We start from the raw sequence: 23137 nt of genomic DNA, 5'->3' as shown, positions 1-23137 counted from the left end.
CAAGCCTTCCTTCAAGCCAATGATACGGATATTGCACCTTCGGTTCCTGTCCTCCATGTCAGCCAGCTTCACCTCCAGTGCTTGAAGAGCACGGTCATGATTATCTAGTGAGCTTGAGTGGCTTTCCACTGTAGTTTTAAGAGTGTCCACATCAGACCTGATAGAGCCGAGGCTTGCAGTCAATGATGCTAGTTGTCCATGGATAGCCGTTAGCTTCTCCTCGTTGTCGATCCCAACTTGTTGAATCTGAGAGAGCCGCGGCTCGAGGTAGCTTCGCTGTTTCTCCATCAGAGCATCTGCAATGGCATCAATATCTTGACGCTGGACTTTGTTCTTGCCTGACATTTCACCTTAGTCGACTTTATAGAGCACGAAGTGATACAATATTGAAGTGAGAACCGTAATAACTAACTATTTGGCAAGGTTGGGCTGGGAGCTAAAACTTAAGCTGCCATCTCTGTCCAGTTGATCACGTGACTCCTCCTTAAAGAATCCTCACTAGCACTTACTGCTGCACTAATGGCTTTTATTGCACTATACCTTGATTGGTCCCCTTTTTTCCTGTATGTCGCTTTGGATAAAAGAGTCTGCTAAATGACTAAATGTAAATGAATTGAACAGTAAAACCAACAACGTCTGTGTCTGTAGGGCATGATCAACCTGGTATTGGAATGTATTGATCGTCTTCACGTCTACAGCAGTGCAGCTCATTTTGCTGAGGCAGTAGGAAGGGAGGCAGGAGAGGCCTGGAGCTCCATCCTCAACTCCCTTTACCAGCTACTGGGTACACACACACACACACACACACACACACACACACTAGAAATTATAATTACAACATCTTCTTTTATCTTAAACCACATCTTACAAAGAGTTTCATAGAAAGTTGTCACATTAAATTAAATTGATGTTCATATCAGGACAGAGATCACCACAGATATAGAAACAGTAAGAATGACGCATTATCACATAAAAGTAGCACCTCTTAGGTCATGTCTCTCCTCTTGTGTTTCCTCTCAGCTGCACTGATCAGAGGAAACAGGAAGAACTGTGCTCAGTTTTCCGGGTCATTGGACTGGCTGATCAGCAGACTGGAGAGACTGGAGGCCTCTTCTGGTAGGTCAGCATGTCTTTAACGAGTCTTTAACGAAAACTAACGAAATAACGAAAACTAGAATTGAAAAATAATTTTCGTTAAATGAAATAAGAATAAAAACAAGAGTTTGTTTTTTTTAAACGAGAACTAACTGAAACTGTATTTTGTGGTTACAAAACTAACTAAAACTAACTAAAATTATAGTAAAAATGTCCTCAGTTTTTGTCTTTGTCAACTTTTTTAATACGTAAACCTTTTTGGTTGATATGAAATCTATTTCATCTAACTTATTGGGGCTGAGATGGATCAGACAAAGGAAAAAAAGGTAACATTTATTGTGACCTTATTAAATCTTGCACCCAACAAATACCCCATTACAAAAAAATACTAAAACTAAAACTAATAAAAACTAAGCATTTTCCAGAAAATAAAAACTAATAAAAACTAGCAAACTCACTCTAAAAACGAATTAAAACTAACTGAATTTGAAAACAAAAATTGACAACGAAATTAAAACTAAAACTAATGAAAAATCCAAAACTATTATAACCTTGATGTGCAGTCGATCACTGATCACCATTAGGTCATCATAAAGGGATGATGTTGAAATTAGACAGTCCAATTTCTGTCTTCTCAAGATATAACAGCAGGTGAAAGAACTCTGGTCATTATTTTGATATTTAGTTGTAGAAAACAAATCGAAATAAACTATATCAGGGATGGGCAACTGGAGGCCCAGCCCATGAAATATGTTAAGTTACTGCACTGTAAACATATTTAAAATTGCAGTTTCATCATATCGGGTTAAGTGCACGGTCCTATATGTGGCCCTGTGGTAGTGTCCATGAAAAATTGTGGCCCCCTCCAGCATTTAAGTTGCCCATCCCTGAACTATATCTTGAGGATTGATTTGTTCTTCTGAAATTCTGATGATGAAGGTTTGAAATTTAAAAATTTGAAACTAGGGCCTGACTGATTTTGGGTTTTTGATACAGATTTAAGAGAGGAAAAGTTGCCAGATCACCGATATGGCTGCTGCTATGATGAAATTATAAACTGGAATGAAAATAACAATTTTGCACCAGTGTTTTTATGTAAAGGTGCTCAGAAAGCTGCTTTCTTAAACAAAAAAACCTTACCTAACCTTACATTGTATAAACAATGTATTACACTGTCCATTATATCATTATCATTATTCAGTCGTACCACAACTTACTGCGCGATTGCTGTGTCTGTAGGTGATAGAGGAAAGATATTTTATGTAATGATGAAACCATTTCTGAATCACCTCAAGCATAATTTTCTGCATTGTATTTTCTGCACAAAAATATTAGATTAGATTAGATTTATTTGTCATTGCACAGGAATACAACAAAATCTAATGCACTCCCGTACTGGACTCAGAAGGTTAAAAGCATAATAAATAGTCAATAAAAAAATACATTCCCATCATCTCATCACTCAGTACATTCATGTCATCATACATATTTTGTATTCTAGGTATACTAGAGGTGCTTCATTGTGTGCTGGTGGAGAGTCCTGAGGCACTGAACATAATCAAAGAGGGACACATCAAATCCATTATATCTCTGCTGGACAAGCACGGACGCAACTACAAGGTGAAGGCTTCAGTGTACTTTTAAAAAAAAGTTTCTCACATGCTTCCATTAAAAACATTGAAATCAGTTTGAAAAGTTCAAATGTTCCACATGGATAATTGTGTGTTGTACAAAAAGGCTCCCAGAAATCTGTGGACGGAACCTGAGGCAGCTGAGGACTAACAGCTGGAGGAATGAGCAGATTTAGGCTTATATCTTAACTGATCTTTGTTTTACATCCGTCAAGTGGAACTGCATTGTAATAGATTCCTGGAGGAAAGAAACAGAGCCGAAGCCTGTCCAATCAAATCTATGAAGAACCTGCTGTTCACTCTCTTGTCTAATAGGTCTTTGTATGTGTGTGTTCTAGGGTTGTCAAAAGTATCGATACTCCAAAAAGTATCGGTAACACTTTCTATGAAGACTACATCTATAGTGCATTATGAGCGCATTCATAGTGAATTATAATGCTCATTATAATCAATCATAAGTCATTATGACTGCACTCATAAACACATATAAAGCTTCATGATGCACTATATCAACAGTTATAAATATAGCTTATAATGACTTATAAATCCAAGTGTCTTATGAGTGCTCTTGACTGGTTATAAACTACAGGCTGACTGATGAGGCTTATAATACATTACAACTACTCATACCCCTCTATACACACACCTCAACAATCAATTGTTATAAGGACTCATAGGATGCCATAAGTATAAATAAATGATCAATGTATGCTTTAAGTAAAGTGAGGTTCATATAGACGCATCTATAATGCAGTATAGCTAATCATGATGTTTCATTGTTGGCGTTAAGTAAAGTGTAACACATTTTCATGCATTTAAAAGAAGCTATGCTGCATCATAAGTCATTTCGTCAGATACCAAATATAGAGAATTACACTAAGATTAGGAATGTAACGGTAAAGCTCAGTTTCAACCTGTAGGGGGCAATCCACGTGCATATTTTGTCCACAAAATGGATATTGTATATATAATAATGTATATATATTGGTATGGACTTATGATGCAGCATAGCTTCTTTTAAATGCATGAAAATGTGTTACACTTTACTTAACGCCAACAATGAAACATCATGATTAGCTATACTGCATTATAGATGCGTCTATATGAACCTCACTTTACTTAAAGCATACATTGATCATTTATTTATACTTATGGCATCCTATGAGTCCTTATAACAATTGATTGTTGAGGTGTGTGTATAGAGGGGTATGAGTAGTTGTTATGTATTATAAGCCTCATCAGTCAGCCTGTAGTTTATAACCAGTCGAGCACTCATAAGACACTTGGATTTATAAGTCATTATAAGCTATATTTACAACTGTTGATATAGTGCATCATGAAGCTTTATATGTGTTTATGAATGCAGTCATAATGCATTATGATTGATTATAATGAGCATTATAATTCACTATGAATGCGCTCATAATGCACTATAGATGTAGTCTTCATAGAAAGTGTTACCAAAGTATCAGTACTAAAACATTGTATCCGGATACGATACTCATTTTCAAAAGTATCGATACCCCCCCCGACCTTTCGTTTCAAACTGACCTATTACTGATGTTATCGTGGCCAGTGGCCCGCATTAATGTTGGCCGTGTTATTGTTAGCCATTAGCCGCAGCTAGCAATTAAAGGCTGAAGTCACATTAATGATTATAAACAACGTAAATAAATACATAAATCAGGCACTTAGTATGTCCATATTATGTTAATTGACACAGTGTCAGTATACATAAGCATTGAGTTAATAAGTTTACATAAATATTGGTGACTGAAAAGTGTTATTTTCTCTCTTGAAGTCTTAGAATGAAGCAGAGAAAAGTCGACTTATCAAGCTTGCCTAATATTGTGGACAGCATACAACCTCAAAATATTGTTCTAATTGTTATTGTTTATTGTATTGATTTATTTTTTGCACTACCTCAGGCTTGTTAGCATAGTTGCAGTTTTTTTTGTTGTTCTGTTTTTATTATAAATATTAAACCTGTGATTTTGTTAATTTTAACATGTTGCATTTTTCTTGTTAATAATTTTGGGGTCTTTGTTTTTATCCTTGTGGTATTGAAAACAGTATCGAGTATCGAATATTTTCCTGAGTATCGGTATCGAGTTGAAAATTTTAGTATCGTGACAACCCTAATGTGTTCATACTGTAATAATAATACATTTACAATACTTACATATTATCTGGTATGTGTGTGCCATCTAGGTTCTAGATGTGTTGTGTTCACTGTGTGTGTGTCACGGTGTGGCAGTGCGCTCCAACCAGCACCTGATTTGTGACAACCTGCTGCCAGGAAGAGATCTGTTACTGCAAACCCGCCTGATCAACCACGTAAGCAGGTAGATACACACACACGCCAACACACACACGCACAGTTGTGGTTCTAACTAACTGAGAGGTGGTTTTCAGATCGCTGACTGTCTCTCCTCTCGTCTCATTGTCCTTCCAGCATGCGCCCTAACATCTTCCTGGGGGTCAGTGACGGTTCTGCTCAGTACAGGAAGTGGTACTACGAGCTGATCGTGGATCAGGCACTGCCCTTCGTCACAGCAGAGGCTTCTCACCTCAGAGTGGGCTGGGCTAACACCAGCGGCTACGCACCCTACCCCAGCGGGGGTGAGGGGTGGGGTGGTAACGGGGTGGGTGATGACCTCTACTCCTACGGCTTCGATGGACTCCATCTCTGGTCAGGTGAGATGTGTCTGTGTGTCTTGTACATCCTTCATAGTGACGACTGGAATACGTTTTTAACCAACAGAGTGAGGAATTTTTTTTTTAAGTGAGGACATTTGGACCAGTCCTCACCCTGTCAGAGAGAGGCTTATAGGTTATTTATGGTTTTTGGCCAGTAGTGGATGCAAAGCTACTAGTTTTCTTTCCGAGCGGTGTTGGAGTTCTGGCCGGTTCCAATCGTAGAATAGATAGTTCTGGCAAACTGGCAGTGGTGCAATATAACTAAGTACATTTACTCAAGTACTGTACTTGAGTAAAATTTTAAGGTACTTGTACTTGAGTATTTCCATTTTATGTAACTTTATACTTCTACTTCACTACATTTTAAGGTAAATATTGTACTTTTTACTCCACTACATTTAGCTGACAGCTTTAGTTAATTTTGACATGAAAATCATGATAAGCTTAAAGTGATAAGATGTTTTATTTCTTTATTTAACCTCATAACAGTATATTAAGTAGTTAAAATGAGCCCTATCTTGAGGAAATTAAAATGGTGCTTAAATAAATGCATCAATACAAATAATCCAATAATTTATTTGAATATATAAAAGAATCTGATTTGGTCCATTCTGCATAACGAGTACTTTTACTTTTGATACTTAAAGTACATTTTGATGCTGATACTTTTGTGCTTTTACTGAAGTAAGTTTTGAATGCAGGACTTTTACTTGTAGTTGAGTAATTTCACAGTGTGGTATTAGTACTTTTACTTAAGTACGGGATCTGAATACTTTTTCCACCACTGCAAACTGGCAGGGTCGTGAAACTACAAGGTTTATGTGCTTTCTGCATAGGAACAAATTAAGACAAGCTGCTCTACAAATTTTAAACAGAGCATGCACTTAACACATGCACATAACAGATTCATAACAGATTTAAAAACATATAAATTACCTTCCAACAGATGAGGAATATGAAGTCAGACTGTTCCAGATGACAGAATCGAAGTTCAGATGCTCCAAGTCAAGCTCACACCAAACTAAACTGTGTCCTCTTGTGCAGGCTGCATTGCGCGGACAGTTAGCTCCCCCAATCAGCATCTTCTGAGAGCAGAGGATGTGGTGAGCTGCTGCCTGGACCTCAGCGTGCCCAGTATATCCTTCAGGATCAATGGCCAGCCAGTTCAAGGCATGTTTGAGAACTTCAACTCTGACGGCCTCTTCTTCCCTGTGGCCAGCTTTTCTGCAGGAGTCAAGTCAGTACTTCACTGAACACAGTTCACAACACATGAAACTTCAGTTATTGTCTCTCTCCCCTCTCATGTCATACAAAACGTATTCTGTCTGACAACATTTAACCATAAAAGTTATAAAAATCTGGTAAATGACCTCCAGATCAGAGTCACCTTCAATATGACGACAAAAGAAGCCTCATTTCATTCATATTTTTCCAATTTAAGTTACACTATGTAGTAATAATCGGCCACAATTTGACTGATTGGTAGATTTATTAAGCATATTTCTTGCTTAAATACACAGGATGCTCTTTCTTTCTATCTACAGTAGAACACTAACACTACATTGGCTATTGATTTAACTGTTTATTTGCAGACTTTTCAGAGTGTAAGTTCAGTGTCACACAATTAGAATTAATATATTTTATGATGCTTATTGAACATAACATTAATAACACATGCTGTAATACAGTTTTACTTAAAGTAAAAAAAGGAGACTTTTTTGAAATTCCAAAACATGCATTTATTGCTTTACTGCACTTGATTTGAAGTACTTGTGGCAATTTAATTTTAATTACATTTAATTAAATTTCATTTAATGTTTTATTCATAAACCTTTTACCTATGTAACTTTGCATACCTGGTCAATTGTCAAACAAACAAAGGCTAATAATCCCATGTCATTAACTTAATGTTTCCATGTTGAAATATAACCCTCTAAACACCGATCTTCCCTCCCTCCTGTCAACTGTCACACTGCAGAGTGCGTTTCCTCCTCGGGGGTCGGCATGGGGAGTTTAAGTTCCTCCCTCCTCCTGGTTACGCTCCTTGCTATGAGGCGGTGTTGCCCAGGGAGAAGCTGAAGCTGGAGGCCAGTCAGGACCAGACTGCAACCAGAGACCTGCTGGGACCCACAATCACCTTGAGCCAGGCAGCATTTACACCCACACCTGTGGACACCAGCCAGGTACAGAGCAATGCCACAGTTATTATCAGCTAATAACCCTTTGATGCACAACTTGGGTCTAAAGTGACCCGATATGTATGAGTTTTTATGTTATATATCTTTGCAATAAATTATTTTCATCATTCAGTATTCCAGATTTTCAGTTTTTGATCGTCGACATCCTAATTTTATGTTTTCCTTTGTTGTTTTTTTAAATAAAAATCCCTTTTGTGTCACTACTCTTATAATGCACAACATGGGTGAAAAATGATCCATATCCATTTTTTAGCTAAGTAGCTTTCTAAGCTAACTACTTAGCTAACTTCTTGGCTAAGTAGCTTGCTAAGCTAACTACTTTGCTAACGTCTTGGCTAAGGAGCTTTCTAAGCTAACTACTTAGCAAACTTCTTGGCTAAGTGGCTTTCTAAGCTAACTTCTTAGCTAACTTCTTGGCTAAGTAGTTAGCTATGTAATAAAAAAAAACTTTTTTTCTTCATTAAGTATGAGAGGCAAAATGGAAATAACGATCTGTTGTTATCAAATACAAGATATTTAAAGAATACTTGGACTATTCAATCATAAAATAAGTTGATTTCAAAAGATAGAGCACAGAAACACACTGCAAGCATTAAATAACATGGGGAATGAATGCAGGTCCCATGTTGTGCTTTAGAAGGGGTGTCCATATTTTGTGCATCATAGGGTTAAGACATTGTGAAACAATTTTCATTTTTATTACTTTTTAAAATCCTTTTCATGAGCTCAATGACTGTCAATTGTATTCAGTTCCAGGATTTCTATTTTTTTAATATTATTTTATAGAAATATGTTTTATTCTACACCAGCGGTCATGACATCGTCTTTTTCTGTCAATCAAAATAAAAAGGATAGAGCTAGACTAAAGCAACAGAAGAGTGATGTCCGAAACAATCGTAAATCGTTTGTCTTTCTGTGTACGTGTAGATTGTGTTGCCGCCTCATTTGGAGAGAATCAGGGAGAAGCTGGCAGAAAACATCCATGAGCTGTGGGTGATGAACAAGATAGAACTGGGCTGGACCTATGGTGCAGTGAGTATCAGACAAACAGCTCAAGGTTGTATGTGAAACATTTATTATAAGCCCTTTTCAGACGAGATGTTCCTCTTTACCTGAATCTGATGGCAATTTCTTGTGTTGCTCCTGTGATTGAATCATTTTTTAAAAAGTCATTCGAGCTTTACAGGTCACTTTCAACTCAATACAACTCTGAATTGAACACATTCCAACAAATGTAAAGCAGGGGGTCAAACATGCAGCCAGAGATGCTTAATTTTATGTCTTCATTAAATGTAAGCCATAATCATTATAATTAGAAGAAATTAAATAAATTAAGACATGAAATGTTTCACTCTGTGTGTAAGACATCTATATAATGTGTTATTTCCACTTTCTGAATTGAATTACTGACATAAATAAACCTTTCTATGATATTCTCATTTACTGAGATGCACCTGTAGGTCTGGAACCTCTCAGTTCATTTTTGATTTCCATGGAGGTATCAGTGGGTGCATACAAAAAGGCCTCTAAATAGAGCTATAACCATTCACAGCAATGAAAATGACCTCAACCAACGAAGCATGTGACGTAGATCTGTTTTCAAGCAGGATAATCATGGCTGCAGGGTCACACACTTTATCAAATAACAAGTAAACAGTCACTAAAATGTGTTTCTGAAAACATCTGAGGTTAGAAATAGGGACCACAGTAACAGAGTATTGATTTATATGTGATCGCTTGAGCATTTGATCTGAGTTTCTTGAGTTACACTGGATGTCAGTCGTCTCGTCAAACCCACTGAGTGGGCCAGCAGGGGCCACATCGGCCGGAAATCAGTCTGAATGGGAGAGTGACCAGACTAATCTGCCAGAGCAAATATAAATGGCCTGGACACATATTTCTACTTTCCAGGCTAATTAATATATTTTTTAATCCAATGCATTACTATTCACTTTTGTCCACTGGGGGTCACACTGTCCTAATGAGAGTAGCAGGCCCTGTGGATATGAAAATAAAGATTCTATGTGCTTAGCTGGCACCAAATCCACTCTATCCAAAACCGACAGCTTTTCCCTCAATATGGACAACTCCTCCGTCTCCCCCTACCCCCAGGTTAAGAGTCTGGGTGTCCTCCTTGACAGTACACTATCCTTTCAACCCCATATCATTAACATTACCCGGTCTGCCTACTTCCACCTACCAAACATCAATCGCCTCCGCCCCTCCCTTACCCCCCACACTGCTGCCATCCTTAGGGATGAAAACGGGTGTGTGAAATGACAGGAGGTGGTTATTGTTGACATTTTATTTTTTAAATGTATTATTACTTTTTTTCTTTTTTTTGTGAAGTTGTTGTTTGTTTGTTCATTGTTGTCTCATTATGACTACATGGGTGTATGTGTACTTATGTGTTTGTAAGTTAATAACAAGTTATGTATGTTAATAATGGTACTAACAAGTTTATAAACACATCACTATGTGTTATACATACATACATATATATATATATATAAATATTATTGTTGTTATAAAACTGAATATAGTAAATTAACATGGGAGAAGGGGTGGGATTTAATAAGTTTTGGCTTCTTCCCACTCCTTTTGAACACAAATAAGTGTTGAGTCTTGTTGTTGTTTCATTTTGTGTTGTTGTCTTGTATTTATTGTTGTTCGTTTGTTTTTAAATGTATGTCTTTTATTTTGTGTTCAAATAAATTCTCCATCAAATCAATCAATCAAATCAATCAAAATCCTCGTGAAAAGCCTCGTCACTTCCCAACTGGTCCAGAATTCAGCTGCCCGCATCAAGAACCGCCTCTATCCACCACATCACCCTGTCCTCCAACAGCTCCTCTGGCTCCCAGTTCAGTTCCGTATTGAGCTATTCACAACCCCCCCCCCATATCTGTCCCACCTCTTCCATGTTCCCGCTCCCTCAGATCCTCTTCCTCAACACACCTGTCTGTCCCCTCCGCCCGTCTCACCACCATGGGGAGCAGAGCATTCAGCCTCTGGAACTCACTACCACCCCAACTCAGAAACATTGATTCACATTTCAAATCAGAATTCAAAACACATCTGTTCAAAACTGCCTATTTCCTTTGATCATCAAATCAAACTTTATTTATAAAGTGCTTTTTATACATATAAATGCAACACAAAGTGCTTTACAAAAAATAAGAATAAAAACAGACAATAAAAATGACAAAACCCACCCCTCCCTCCCCCACATACACATCTGTATGTACACATACACAAGCATGCACACACATGCATTTAGTCACGCATGCACACAAACACACACTCAGACTGACATACAGCACATATTGATTGACAGTGTAGAGACAGTGATGACAATTGCCCTGTCCTATCTGTTGTATTGTTCTTAATTTTGTGTATTATATTTTTGTTTCTTTTTTTCTATCTTTTTTGTATCCTTGAGTGCCAAGAAAGGCGCCTTCTAAATAAAATGTATTATTATTAGCTTACACACAGGCTTCAGGTGACACATCAGTGTCAACCGTAACAGTAGTCTCCAGTGGAAATGTCCTTGTCAAAAGAACAGTGACAGGTTTTCCAAGAAGAAAAATATGTGTTAAGTAAAATACTGCATCAGAGGCTTTTCCACCCTGACCAGAAGCTTCTCCAATTCTCTGTAAAAACTATAAATTCTTCTTGTGGTCATGTTTGAAAATATTAAACATTGTGTAAGCATTGCATCGGGCCTGGTACTTAATTAGCTACAGAATCGAAGTCTCTTCTTTACTGTCCTGACCTATGTTTTTTTTTTTTATGTGTCTGTGTGTTTCAGGTGCGAGATGATAACAAACGGCAACACCCCTGTCTGGTAGAGTTCTCCAGGCTTCCTGAACAAGAACGAAGCTATAACTTGCAGATGTCTCTGGAGACTCTCAAGTAATGCAGCATTACTTTGAGCAGCATAGGACATTTACATAACATCTAGAGCCAATATGTATCTGTGACACACAACGTGTCAATGCACATCAGCACACAGTCTGGGTCAACATCTAACACCTGAATACTAAAGTACACATTTGTGTGTTTGTGCGTGTGTTACAGAACTCTCCTGGCCTTGGGTTGCCATGTTGGCCTAGCAGATGAACACGCTGTAGACAAAGTCAAGAGCATGAAACTGTCAGCAACGTAAGTCACCTCTACCATTAGTATCATTAAAAATATAGCAATGCCACAAGTCAAAAAGGACATGTTGAAGAATTGCATGATGTAATGATACAATGGGGACAATGGAACATTTAATTAGATGATGTGATCAGATTATCAACTGATCTTTCAGGCTTCCATAGAACAAGGTTTTTATAGTTAATGAAAACTAACGAAATAACGAAAACTAGAATTGAAAAAAACATTTTTGTTAACTGAAATAAAAATAAAAACGAGAGTTTTTCTAAAAACGATAACTAACTGAAACTGTATTTTGTGGTTACAAAACTAACAAACTAACTAAAATTATAGTGAAAATGTCCTTCGTTTTCGTCTTTGTCAACTATTTTTCATACGTAAACCTTTTTGGTTGATATGAAATCTATTTCATCTATCTGGTTTAATGACTTATTGAGGCTGAGATGGATCAGACAAAGAAAATAAAGGAAACATTTATTGTGACTTTTTTTAATCTGGCACCCAACAAATAACGCAATTCCAAAAAAAAACTAAAACTATCACTAAAACTAAGAAAAACTACATTAAAACTAAGCATTTTCCAAAAAATAAAAATGAATTAAAACTAGCAAACTCGCTCTAAAAACGAATTAAAACTAGCTGAATTTGAAAACAAAAAATCACAACGAAATTAAAACTAAACTAATGAAAAAAAAACAACAAAAAAAAACCTTGCTATAGAAGCATCCACTCTCCTGCTGTTATGGACAACTTTGCAGATATTGTCATTACCCTAAATTTCATGCCCATATCATCCCTAAACTTCTAGACATTAAACCCAACACCTATGCAAGAGCCTTTTGGTGTCAAATAATGTTCAGCAGATTCATTGGTATTCCTCACTTCTTACTAGCAGAGCTCACCTTGTAAAGGTGAATAAAACCTTTTCATCCCTAACTGCCTATTCAAACTCGGCCACAGGGGGGCTGGAGCCGATCCCAGCTGACCCTGGGCAAGAGGCGGGGTACACCCTGGACAGGTTCCCAGACTATCACAGGGCTGACACATAGAGACAGACAAGCATTCACATGCTCAGTCACAGCTACGGGCAATTTAGAGTCACCAATAAACCTAAGCTGCATGTCTTTGGACTGTTCCTCCACCGAAGATGAAGGAATCGGATTCGTAACCGTGGCCCTCTTGCTGTGAGGCCAGAGTGTTGTTGTAATTTCAATACACCACTGTGAATTATTACATTCTAAAGTATTCTGATGATACAGTAGCCTGGGTATACCCAGACTGCCTTGCATGCTCGATTTCATTTCGAACTGCCAAAGGGTCTGGAAACCAGAGAGGTTTCTTAGCCCTGTTTTAGGGATCCAATCACAGAACGGGGAGGGACGGCAAGATGATGACGCGTACTACCCGGCAGACGGAAGCTTGTTGTTTTCTTACGGATCCAACATGGCTGCAGCAGACGTGAAACTCTCTTTAGCTGTAGATGGTGTTTTAAATATTTTAGAGCGAAAGTTGAAAGGCGAAAGGTCTCTCGGCGGCTCCGCTGTCCCCCAGCTCGTAGCAAGATCACCGGCGTTACGGTAGCGGGGCTAATAGCGGTAGCCTAACGCTACCGTTACGGCGTTAGCGGTAGCTATTTTGTTGTTTGTATGTAGTTGTCTTTACTAATACTGTTCATGATCATTACACTAGAGTGTCCAGCAATGGTCGGCTTGTATTGCCTCGTTCAAAATCAGCGTTCTTTTATCTACAGATCAATGTCTCTCTGGAATTATCTGCCTCATTATCTCTGCTGTATCTACAGTAAATCAGTTTTTTAAAGGAAACTCAAAGTCTATCTAAGACAGTAATTCATCTGTTGGGTGTGTTGTGGGAATGATCTGTTTTGAATAACTCAGCTGTATTTAGTTTTTGGGTAGGTTTAGTGATTTTATTATATTGTCAACTATTGTGTGGGTTTGTCTATTTTATATTGTATGTATTGTTTTGTTTTTAATTGATATTTTTGTTTTTGTATAGTTCTTAATTGTGATTGTATTGTATGTTGTATGTGTTACGGACCCCAGGAAGACTGGCTGATTGCTATGGCATCAGCTAATTGGGATCCTTAATAAAATGAAATGAAATCTGGAAAGACCACACTGAATCTGTCAGCAAAAGGACAAAACAAAGAATTTATTTTCTCTTATGTCTTTTGGAGCGTGTAGACAAAATCCTCATCATGAGTGTTCCTTATTGTTGTACTACATGGTAGTGTTTGTTCGCCACCTTAAACACAGAACTGCTGCTCAAAGGTCATAGGTCAACACCTTGAGAAAATCTATGAATCAGTTTACCATGAAAACATTTTTAAGGCCGGCTAACAACATTGTCTCTGATCCCAACCATAGTGGGTATGAATTGACTGAAGCTCTTCTTTGTGCACTAGTCAATCCTAAAACTGACTCTGAGCTTAACCCCAGATCAAATGCACAATCAGTGATCTTAAATATGTTGACTTCAGTGATTGTAATGTTATGTTACTGTATGTATTCAGTTTTTGTCTTTGCTGATGTTGCAAATGGACCTGATGTGATGCAAAAACATTTCTGTCTGGATCTGACAATAAAATATCATTACCATCACATTGAGCTCCTGGCTAGCTAATGATTCAGTGATTCCACTCTATCTGTGCAGCTATGAGTTGTCTGGTGGTTATAAACCTGCTCCTCTGGACCTGAGTCACATCAAACTGACCTCCACCCAGGAAGCCATGGTGGACAAACTGGCTGAGAACGCACACAATGTCTGGGCAAGAGATCGCATCCGCCAGGGCTGGACCTATGGCATCCAGCAGGTAGGAGACACATACTGTTAAATACTGGCCACTGTGCACTGTAAAAAATATCTGTACCTTTTACGGTGAAAATCTGCTAAACCATGACAGTTGAAGACCGTAAAATGATAAATGGGTTAATTCAGTTTCAGTAACAATGAAACACTGTAAATGTATATACCAGCTAAAACAGTATTTCTACAGTAAAAAAACCCAAAACATTACTCCACTGTAGAATATACTGGCACCGTGTTTGTAACAAAAATATACTATAATATATACAAGCATAACTGTAATTTTTGCATTTGTCTTTTGTAAAAAATACTTTTTTCTAAACACCATATCTCTAACCAAAATATACTGTAATATTTAATGGTAAATTCTTGAATTTATGCGGCATTTAAAAAAGTATTGTCTTGTCAATTATATGCCAAAACAGCGTTTCTTTTGATAGAAAAACGTTTTATTACTACGGTAAAAAATAGAATAAAATGGCAATCTTAAATGTGAAATCAACAGTGCCAATATCTTTTTCCCGTAATATTAAAAAGAGTTCTACCGTATTTATTACGGTAAAGTTCTGGCAACCACAGTTTTTTTTTCTGTAAAAACAACAGTTTTTTTTTACAGTGTGTGTGGGTTTGTTTATGTGTTGAGAAATGTTAGCATTTGGTTATACAATGATAACACTTTCCCACTTCACCCATTTGGCTGACGAGAACAAAGGCTTATCTCGGCCCACAAAGAACTACTTGACTAATGTTTTACAGTTTGCTTGCTGCTCCACTGTCTCACCTCAGGATGTGAAGAATCGTAGAAACCCTCGTCTTGTCCCCTACGTCCTCCTAGATGAGAGAACCAAAAAGTCCAACAAAGACAGTCTGAGAGAGGCTGTCAGGACTCTGCTGGGATATGGATACAACCTGGAAGCTCCTGACCAGGACCATGGTACAATACTCACCCTTGATTGTATTACTTCAATGACATGTTGATTATATAGAATTCAAATCAATGACAAGAGTGCTTTATTGTATAGCTTACTTTCTCCCTCTCTTCCTCCCTGCCTTCTTCTCATCCAGCAGCTCAAACTGACCCCAGCAACGTATCTGCTGAGAGATTCCGAATTTTCAGAGCAGAAAAAACCTACTGTGTTAATGCAGGAAAGTGGTACTTTGAACTAGAGGTAAGACACGATTAGAGATGTGATAGTATTGCTATAAAATATACACTACTGTTCAAAAGTTAGAAATTGCTTGCCACAAAAGCTAATCAAGCACTTTCTACACCAGTAGTCCACCAACCACCATCGGGCAAGGTAATTTTTCTCCCCTAAAGAAAGCCTGGTTGCTGATTGGATAGAACGCTAAGCAGGATGTGACGTAGTACTCGACGCCACAACAACACACGCCATTTGTAAAAGCCGGTGAAGCAGTGTTGCCAACTTAGCGACTTTGTTGCTATATTTAGCGACTTAAAATTACTAAAAATACAGATGTTTTCCTTAACATGATGAATAATCGTGATTAATTATCGTGATTACAATATTGATCAAAAAATAATCGTGATTATCATTTTGGTCATAATCGTGCAGCCCTACTTATGACCATGTTCCGTGAGGAGTTCTGTGAGGGGTTATGCAGGAAATATGGGATACCGGTGTCCCTGTGTGCTAATAGCTGTGTCCGTATATTTGGTTTCCGCTGTTTGTAGATGCTATAGTTTGATGGCGTCAACAAGCAGTGACTTGCACCACTTTGTGCATTGGTTTATGAGTCGAGGTCAGGATAGAGTCAGCACCTCCAAGTCTGAGGCCATGGTTCTCTGTTGGAACTAGTAGATTGCCCCCTGGGTTGGGTTGAGAATGAGTTACTGCCCCAGGTGGAGGAGTTAAAGTCGTCCAACTCTGGGCCAGAATACTTCCTGAGTGTTGATTGTCCCCAAAACTCCAGGAGACTGCAAGGTGCAAGTTATCACACTGAACATTTACTGTTTTTACTGTTCCTAAACTGGATATTAGCTGCTTGCTGCTTGTCCTCCAGGTATTAACAGCAGGAGAGATGAGGGTGGGCTGGGCCAGGCCAGGATGCCTCCCAGACCAGGAACTGGGATCTGATGACCAGGCCTTTGTCTTTGACGGCTTTAAGGTTTCTAGATCTTTCTTCGCTCTACATATTCACTTTAATTGTTTCTACTACATTGGAAGATGTTCATGATTATTTATTTATTTTAGGTCCAGCGCTGGAACCAGGGTAATGAGCACTTTGGGCGTGCCTGGCAGACAGGGGACGTGGTTGGCTGCATGGTGGATCTGAATGAACACACCATGATGTTCACACTTAATGGAGAAGTGCTACTGGATGACTCTGGATCTGAGCTGGCTTTCAAGGACTTTGAAGTTGGCGAAGGTCAGTGCGACATCATTGGCACCCCACACACATCTTAAAAACAGTACAACTTTGTTGCCTTGATGAACAACAAGGATCCTGATCACACTGATGGGAAGTTTGAATCCTCTTTCTCTGATTCTGTTGCAAAACCTTGAAAACAAGTGTCATGTAAACTATAGAGGAGGGTCAAAGGTGTCATTATCTGATTCAGATTCAGAAGTCCCTTTATTGTCATTGTTCAGAGTCACAAGTACAACGAAATTAGCCATCATCCCATCCAAACGTATACAGCACACACAACCAATATGACAGAGGTGAACAGGACAGGAAGACAGGGAGAGAAGAGAGAGAAATACAGCACAACATTAGTGTTGAACCTTACTAGTTCTCTTCACATAAGCTAACAAACCTCTCAACATCATCTTTGTAAGTCTGGTGCTTTGATTTAGGTCCCCCATGTGCAGATTTGTCTAAACATTGTTCAAAGATGAAGCTGTGTAACTTGCTTTCAATCAACTATTCAGGTGAATATGGAGTTGCCAAAATTGACCATCTAAAGGTTCCTCTATGGATAGTCCTAAAAGTAGAAATGGACAAAACGTATCATCTTAGATGTCTTCTTTCCGTCTCCAGGTTTTATCCCAGTGTCCAGTCTGGGTGTGTGTCAGGTGGGGAGAATGAACTTCGGTAAAGATGTCAGCACTCTGAAGTACTTCACCATCTGCGGCCTGCAGGAAGGCTACGAACCGTTTGCTGTCAACATGAACAGGGATGTCACCATGTGGCTCAGCAAGAGGCTGCCGCAGTTTGTTCCTGTCCCCCCCAACCACCAACACATAGAGGTGAGTGGAGTCACACGCAATACAGATCCACTTTACGGAGGGTTGCAGGTTTAAATCTGGCTTGCGGCTCTTCTGTGTGGAGTTTGCATATTCTCAGCGTGGGTTCTTTCCAGGTCCTCTGGCTTCTTCCCACAGTCCAAAAACGTACAGCTTTGGTTTAATTGGTGACTCTAAATTTCCCGTAGGAGTGAATAAGAGTTAATGGATGTCTGTCTCAATAGCCCCTTTCATAGTGCTGTTTAATGCCGGGACATTTACGGCTCTGTAACGTCTCGCCTCCACTATGAACGCGCCAGAAGCGGGATGCCGGGATCAAATGATACCACCGATTTTCCGCCTCCAGAGGTAGTCACACAGGTGGAAAATTGGTGGGACTGTTGGAAGAGGGACCACTATGAACGGGATATTTCATGCCGGAATATTTGATGCCGCACATGATGTGTAAGACACAACTGCTAATTAGTCCGACAGTCATTGTTGTTGAAAATCTTTAAAGAAAAACTACTGAAGACCAGGTAGATTCGAATGGCAGCCTTGTGCAGGATTTATTTAGCAAGTATCAAAAACAGATACAAATGTCAAAGGTGACGGACAGATCCAAATGGTTGAACAACACTGAGCCAGACAACACTTGGTGTCTTTTTTATCTTGCAGGTTTGTGCGTCAATGTTTGATGGGTAACTAAAGTTCTAATGTCCTGTTATTTCCTGTTATGTCCTACTTTCGATATCAGAACACACTTGAGAGGTCAAATTCCTATTCTGATGTTATCGTATCAGCCAGAGCATCCTCTTACGATATGCTAGGCTGATTCATTTAATGAGTTTGTCTTTTCCCATAAAACTGAAATCCTAAACTGTGCCAGGTCACGTAATCCTGCATTAATGTCTTATATATGTATGTTCAATGGATTTATACAACATAATCGAATCACGATTCACTGCGGCTGCTGTCGCTAACTGTGCACATCGTCCGCCGCTTATTGTAAACAAACCGGCATGCTAACTGTACTCGTGGTTTTCACCGCTGATTGTAAACAAACCAGTATTGCTCATTGTGCACAGAGTGTCTGGTGCTTGTTTTAAAGAAACGGAGGTCGCTAAGTGAATACATTCTGCTGTAGCACATACACACTGTACTGCTACAGAGCTAACTGTGTAGCCTGTTAGCACTGTGCTACTGTACAGCACTGCTGCTGCTCTGTCGCATGTCACTATCGTCTCCTCCACCTCGTTCCACGAGGTGGAGTATCACGCCTTCGCGAGATCACTATGAATGCAGGTGAAAAGCAGGCACAGATATTTCTTCCAATATAGCAGGACATTTGCGGGTCTGTACTATGAAAGGGGCTTATGTGTCAGCCCTGTGATAGTCTGGTGACCTGTTCAGGGTGTACCCCACCTCTCCCCAGCTGGTATTGGCTCTTGTCCCTCACAACCCATGTTAGTGAATGTATGAATGATTTCAATTCAATTATTTAGTTAAATAAACTAATGGAAAATCAAGCCAAGCTGAAACATTGACAGTAGAGATAAAATAAATGTGTATTTTTTGCCTCTTTTTTTTTTCTAGGTGACAAGGATTGATGGGACAGTGGAGTCGTGTCCTTGCCTAAAGGTCACCCAGCGGTCATTTGGCTCACAGAACTGTTACACGGACATTACCTTCTACAGACTGAGCATGCCCATAGAATGTGCAGAATCCTTCTCTAGATCTCCAGCTCACGACAGCCTCTTCTCACCAAAGAGGGTAACGGTACCACAGACACACCCATATAAATGTTATTGACATTGACCAAAAAATACTTTGTCTAAAACACATTACATTTTTTACATTACATGTCTAAAACACATTACATTTTTTACATTACACTTCTAAAACACATTACATTTTTTACATTACATGTCTAAAACACATTACATTTTTACATTACATGTCATTAAGCTGACGCTTTTGTCCAAAGCGACTTACAATAAGTGCATTCAACCTGAAGGTTCTAGACTTAGACCACAGGAATCAAGTAAGTACAGGACTTTAAGAGCCATCTGTAATCGCTACAGGAGTGCTTTACGTTGAAGAAGAGAAGAAGAAGAGCATTTTTTTTTTAAACATTTTTTTAAGGTTGTTTAGTGGAACATGCTCTCAAATGTAATCCATCCTTTTCTTCCACTGCCAAAGTAAAAATTACTATGAATTTTTTTCGGGATTTCTTTTTAAATACCCATTCCCATGCATGTGGAAACATTAGGCTTGGATATGTGCACAGTTGTAATGTAACTTAGTATATTTTCTCAACTACTATACTTAAGTAAAATTTTGAGGTACATGCACTTGAGTATTTCCATTTTATGTAACTTTGTACTTCTATTCCACTGCACTTTACAGGGATATATTGTACTTTTTTGTTTTTGCAGGAGCTGGAGGACTTTGAAACTGTGTCAGACTTTGAGGTCCTGATGAAGACTTCCCACGGTCACAACGGTCACAATGGACCTGAGAGAGACGAATACAACAACCACAAAGATTATAACCAGGAAAAGCCCTCCAAGCTCAAGCAGCGGTAAACCCCCTTGTTTCCTCAAATCAACAGTTAAGATTCAACCCTTCTTTTCTTGTGTTTGATTTTTAAACTTTATCAAACTAAACCTACCACCTTTTCCGCCAGGTTCATGTTGAAGAGGAACAAGCCTGACAACAGCTGTCCGTCATCTACTCGTCTGTCGGAGGAAGTGATGGCTGATGATAGAGATGAATATGAATTCCTCATGCAAGCCTCTACAGTGAGACAATACACATTCAAAATAAAAGCCACAAACATTCACATGCATCTTTATGTGATTGTTGGTAAAGATGCACAAGATGGTTTTGTAGTAATAAATTATAAATAAAATACATTCAAATCATAGCATGCATGCATCAGTGTGGAGCAAGGTTAAAATAGTTTTGGATTTTTCATTAGTTTTAGTTTTCAAACTCAGTAAGTTTTAATGAGTTTTTAGAGTGATTTTGCTAGTTTTAATTAGTTTTTATTTTTTGGAAAATGCTTAGTTTTAGTTTAGTTTTTATTAGTTTTAGTGTTAGTTTTAGTTTTTTGTAATGAGGTATTTTTTGGCTGCCAGATTAAAAAAAGTCACAATAAATGTTGCCTTTATTTCCTTTGCCTTTATCTCAGCCCCAATAAGGTTATTAAGTCATAAAACCAGAAAGATGAAATAGATTTCATATCAACAAAAAAGGTTAACGTATGAAAAAAGTTGACAAAGAAGGACGAAAACGAAGGACATTTTCACTATAATTTTAGTTAGTTTCAGTTCGTTTTGTAACCACAAAATATAGTTTCAGTTAGTTGTTTTTGGAAAAGTTGTTTTTATTTTTATTTCAGTTAACTAAAATATTTTTTCAATTCTAATTTTTTCAATTTCTAAATTTTTTCTTTTCTTTTTAAATCTCTGAGGTTTCATTTTAAATCCTATCCTGTCTATTTTTAGTACTATTTTTCACCAAACTACATCTGACCTTATGATCTTGCCTCTTAGCCAAGTAAAGGTTGCATTTAACACCGCACTTTGATCGTCACCCAAGTGTTCTTGATCAAGATCAATGAAATGAAACCTGACTTCAGTGCACCTCTCTCTCTGTGCAGCACTACTACTCTGTGAGGATCTTCCCCGGTCAGGAGCCCAGCAGCGTTTGGGTCGGCTGGGTAACCTCTGACTTCCATCAGTACGACCCAGGCTTCGAGCTGCACAATGTCCGAACGGTCACTGTTACCCTGGGAGATGAAAAGGGCAAAGTTCATGAGAGGTTAGTCAAGATGCAGCCAGCCCATATCTTTGGGTAAATTCATGTTTTTGTGTGATTTTATGTTGACATATATGATTTCCGTGACAAGCACACCTTTAACATAATATAGGGAACTAATCACTGTAAATAATTATACTGTAGTGCTTCAGTGAAATCTTTACTGCCGATTTTGGTTTACCCCTTATCATTTGGCCCCCTACTATTGAGAATTGGGGGTTTTGGGCAGTAGATTTTAGGGGGAGATAGCAGGTCAACAATAAATGCCACATAGAAGTTGGTGTATACCATCTGAAAGCTGTTAACCTGAAGATTAATTTGAGATGCAGCTTTGTATTTCAAGTTGTTCGGGTCATAAATTCCCTATAAAAACGAGTTAATTGATCAATTAATTAAACCTATTTAGTTATATAAGGGTATAAGATAGTAATGTGAAGTCCATTTTCATGCTCAATTATGTAATGTAATTAGTTGTTGCAGCAATTTTATGGTTCATGGTATTTTTTTCATGCTGTTAAATCAAAAACTTTTGTAACCAAATTAATATTTTAGCCAGTTAGAGGACTAGCCCTTCTGTTCTGTAAGATGTAAACCCCTAAGCCACACTACATTCTTCCGAATGCTCCAGGTTTTTAGTTTGTGGTTGTAAAGTTTCATGAGGCTGTGGTTATCCTAGAGGTCACAGCAGCTCATTTTATACAGTGAGGTCGAGACTCAAGAAATGCTTTCATCACACATGGATGAGATTGAGCTCATTGAATCCACTCAGCTTTCCGGTGATATCCAATTTATGTTGGCTGAATGTTTAGTGACCCCAATATGCAGAAGTAAAAATGCAGAAAAAAATATGTTGTTTGTGCCTTAAACTTCATGTTATCAACATAAAGGCATGTACATGTTAAGAGGAGACTACCCATAAAGCCCATTTTCATTTTACCCTTTGATGTATAACATGGGTCTAAAATGACCGATATGTAAGAGTTTTTATGTTCTATATCTTTGCAATAAATTATTTTCATCATTCAGTATTCCAGATTTTCCTCAATTAGTTTATTTTTGATCATCATACATCCTCATGTTATGTTTTCATTGATTGAATTTTTAATAAAAATCTCTTTTTGTGTCACTACTCTTCCAATACACAACATGGGTGAAAAATGACCCCTATCCATTTTGAAGCTACATAGCTTGCTAAGCTAACTACTTAGCTAACTTCTTGGCTAAGTATTTAGCTAATTAGTTTGATAAGCGAACTACTTAGCTAACTTCTTGGCTAAGTAGTTAGCTTAGCAAGCTACTTAGCCAATTAGTTAGCTATGCGGGTCATTTTTTACCCATGTTGTGCATTAGAAGGGTTGTCAATATGTTGTGTATCAAAGGGTTAAACCAGTCATATGAACCCTTCATATCATCTTAAAGGAAAAAAACCAGCAAAAATACAACGGTTTCATTGTGTGTGTGTGTGTGTGTGTGTGTGTGTGTTTGTGTGTGTTTGTGTGTGTGTGTGTGT

General features: G+C 38.2%; 1 protein-coding gene across 1 annotated transcript in view; it reads left to right on the top strand.

The window, feature by feature from the left end:
* Positions 1-23137, top strand: part of LOC131959479 (ryanodine receptor 2-like) — a 241865-nt gene that overhangs the window by 121711 nt on the left and 97017 nt on the right. The window contains exons 14-33 of the mRNA XM_059324681.1: positions 649-784; positions 1021-1116; positions 2597-2715; positions 4938-5071; positions 5182-5423; positions 6471-6663; positions 7405-7609; positions 8552-8656; positions 11436-11539; positions 11705-11788; positions 14459-14618; positions 15398-15545; positions 15680-15780; positions 16637-16741; positions 16828-17002; positions 17618-17826; positions 19399-19581; positions 20241-20386; positions 20492-20606; positions 21470-21630. Of these exons, the coding sequence (XP_059180664.1) occupies positions 649-784; positions 1021-1116; positions 2597-2715; positions 4938-5071; positions 5182-5423; positions 6471-6663; positions 7405-7609; positions 8552-8656; positions 11436-11539; positions 11705-11788; positions 14459-14618; positions 15398-15545; positions 15680-15780; positions 16637-16741; positions 16828-17002; positions 17618-17826; positions 19399-19581; positions 20241-20386; positions 20492-20606; positions 21470-21630 (2921 nt within the window). The remainder of the gene's footprint in view (positions 1-648; positions 785-1020; positions 1117-2596; positions 2716-4937; positions 5072-5181; positions 5424-6470; positions 6664-7404; positions 7610-8551; positions 8657-11435; positions 11540-11704; positions 11789-14458; positions 14619-15397; positions 15546-15679; positions 15781-16636; positions 16742-16827; positions 17003-17617; positions 17827-19398; positions 19582-20240; positions 20387-20491; positions 20607-21469; positions 21631-23137) is intronic.

This window comes from Centropristis striata, chromosome 21, assembly GCF_030273125.1.
Source record: "Centropristis striata isolate RG_2023a ecotype Rhode Island chromosome 21, C.striata_1.0, whole genome shotgun sequence".
NCBI lineage: Eukaryota > Metazoa > Chordata > Actinopteri > Perciformes > Serranidae > Centropristis > Centropristis striata.
Note: the sequence above shows the minus strand (reverse complement) of the source record. Positions and strands in the feature narration are given on the sequence as shown.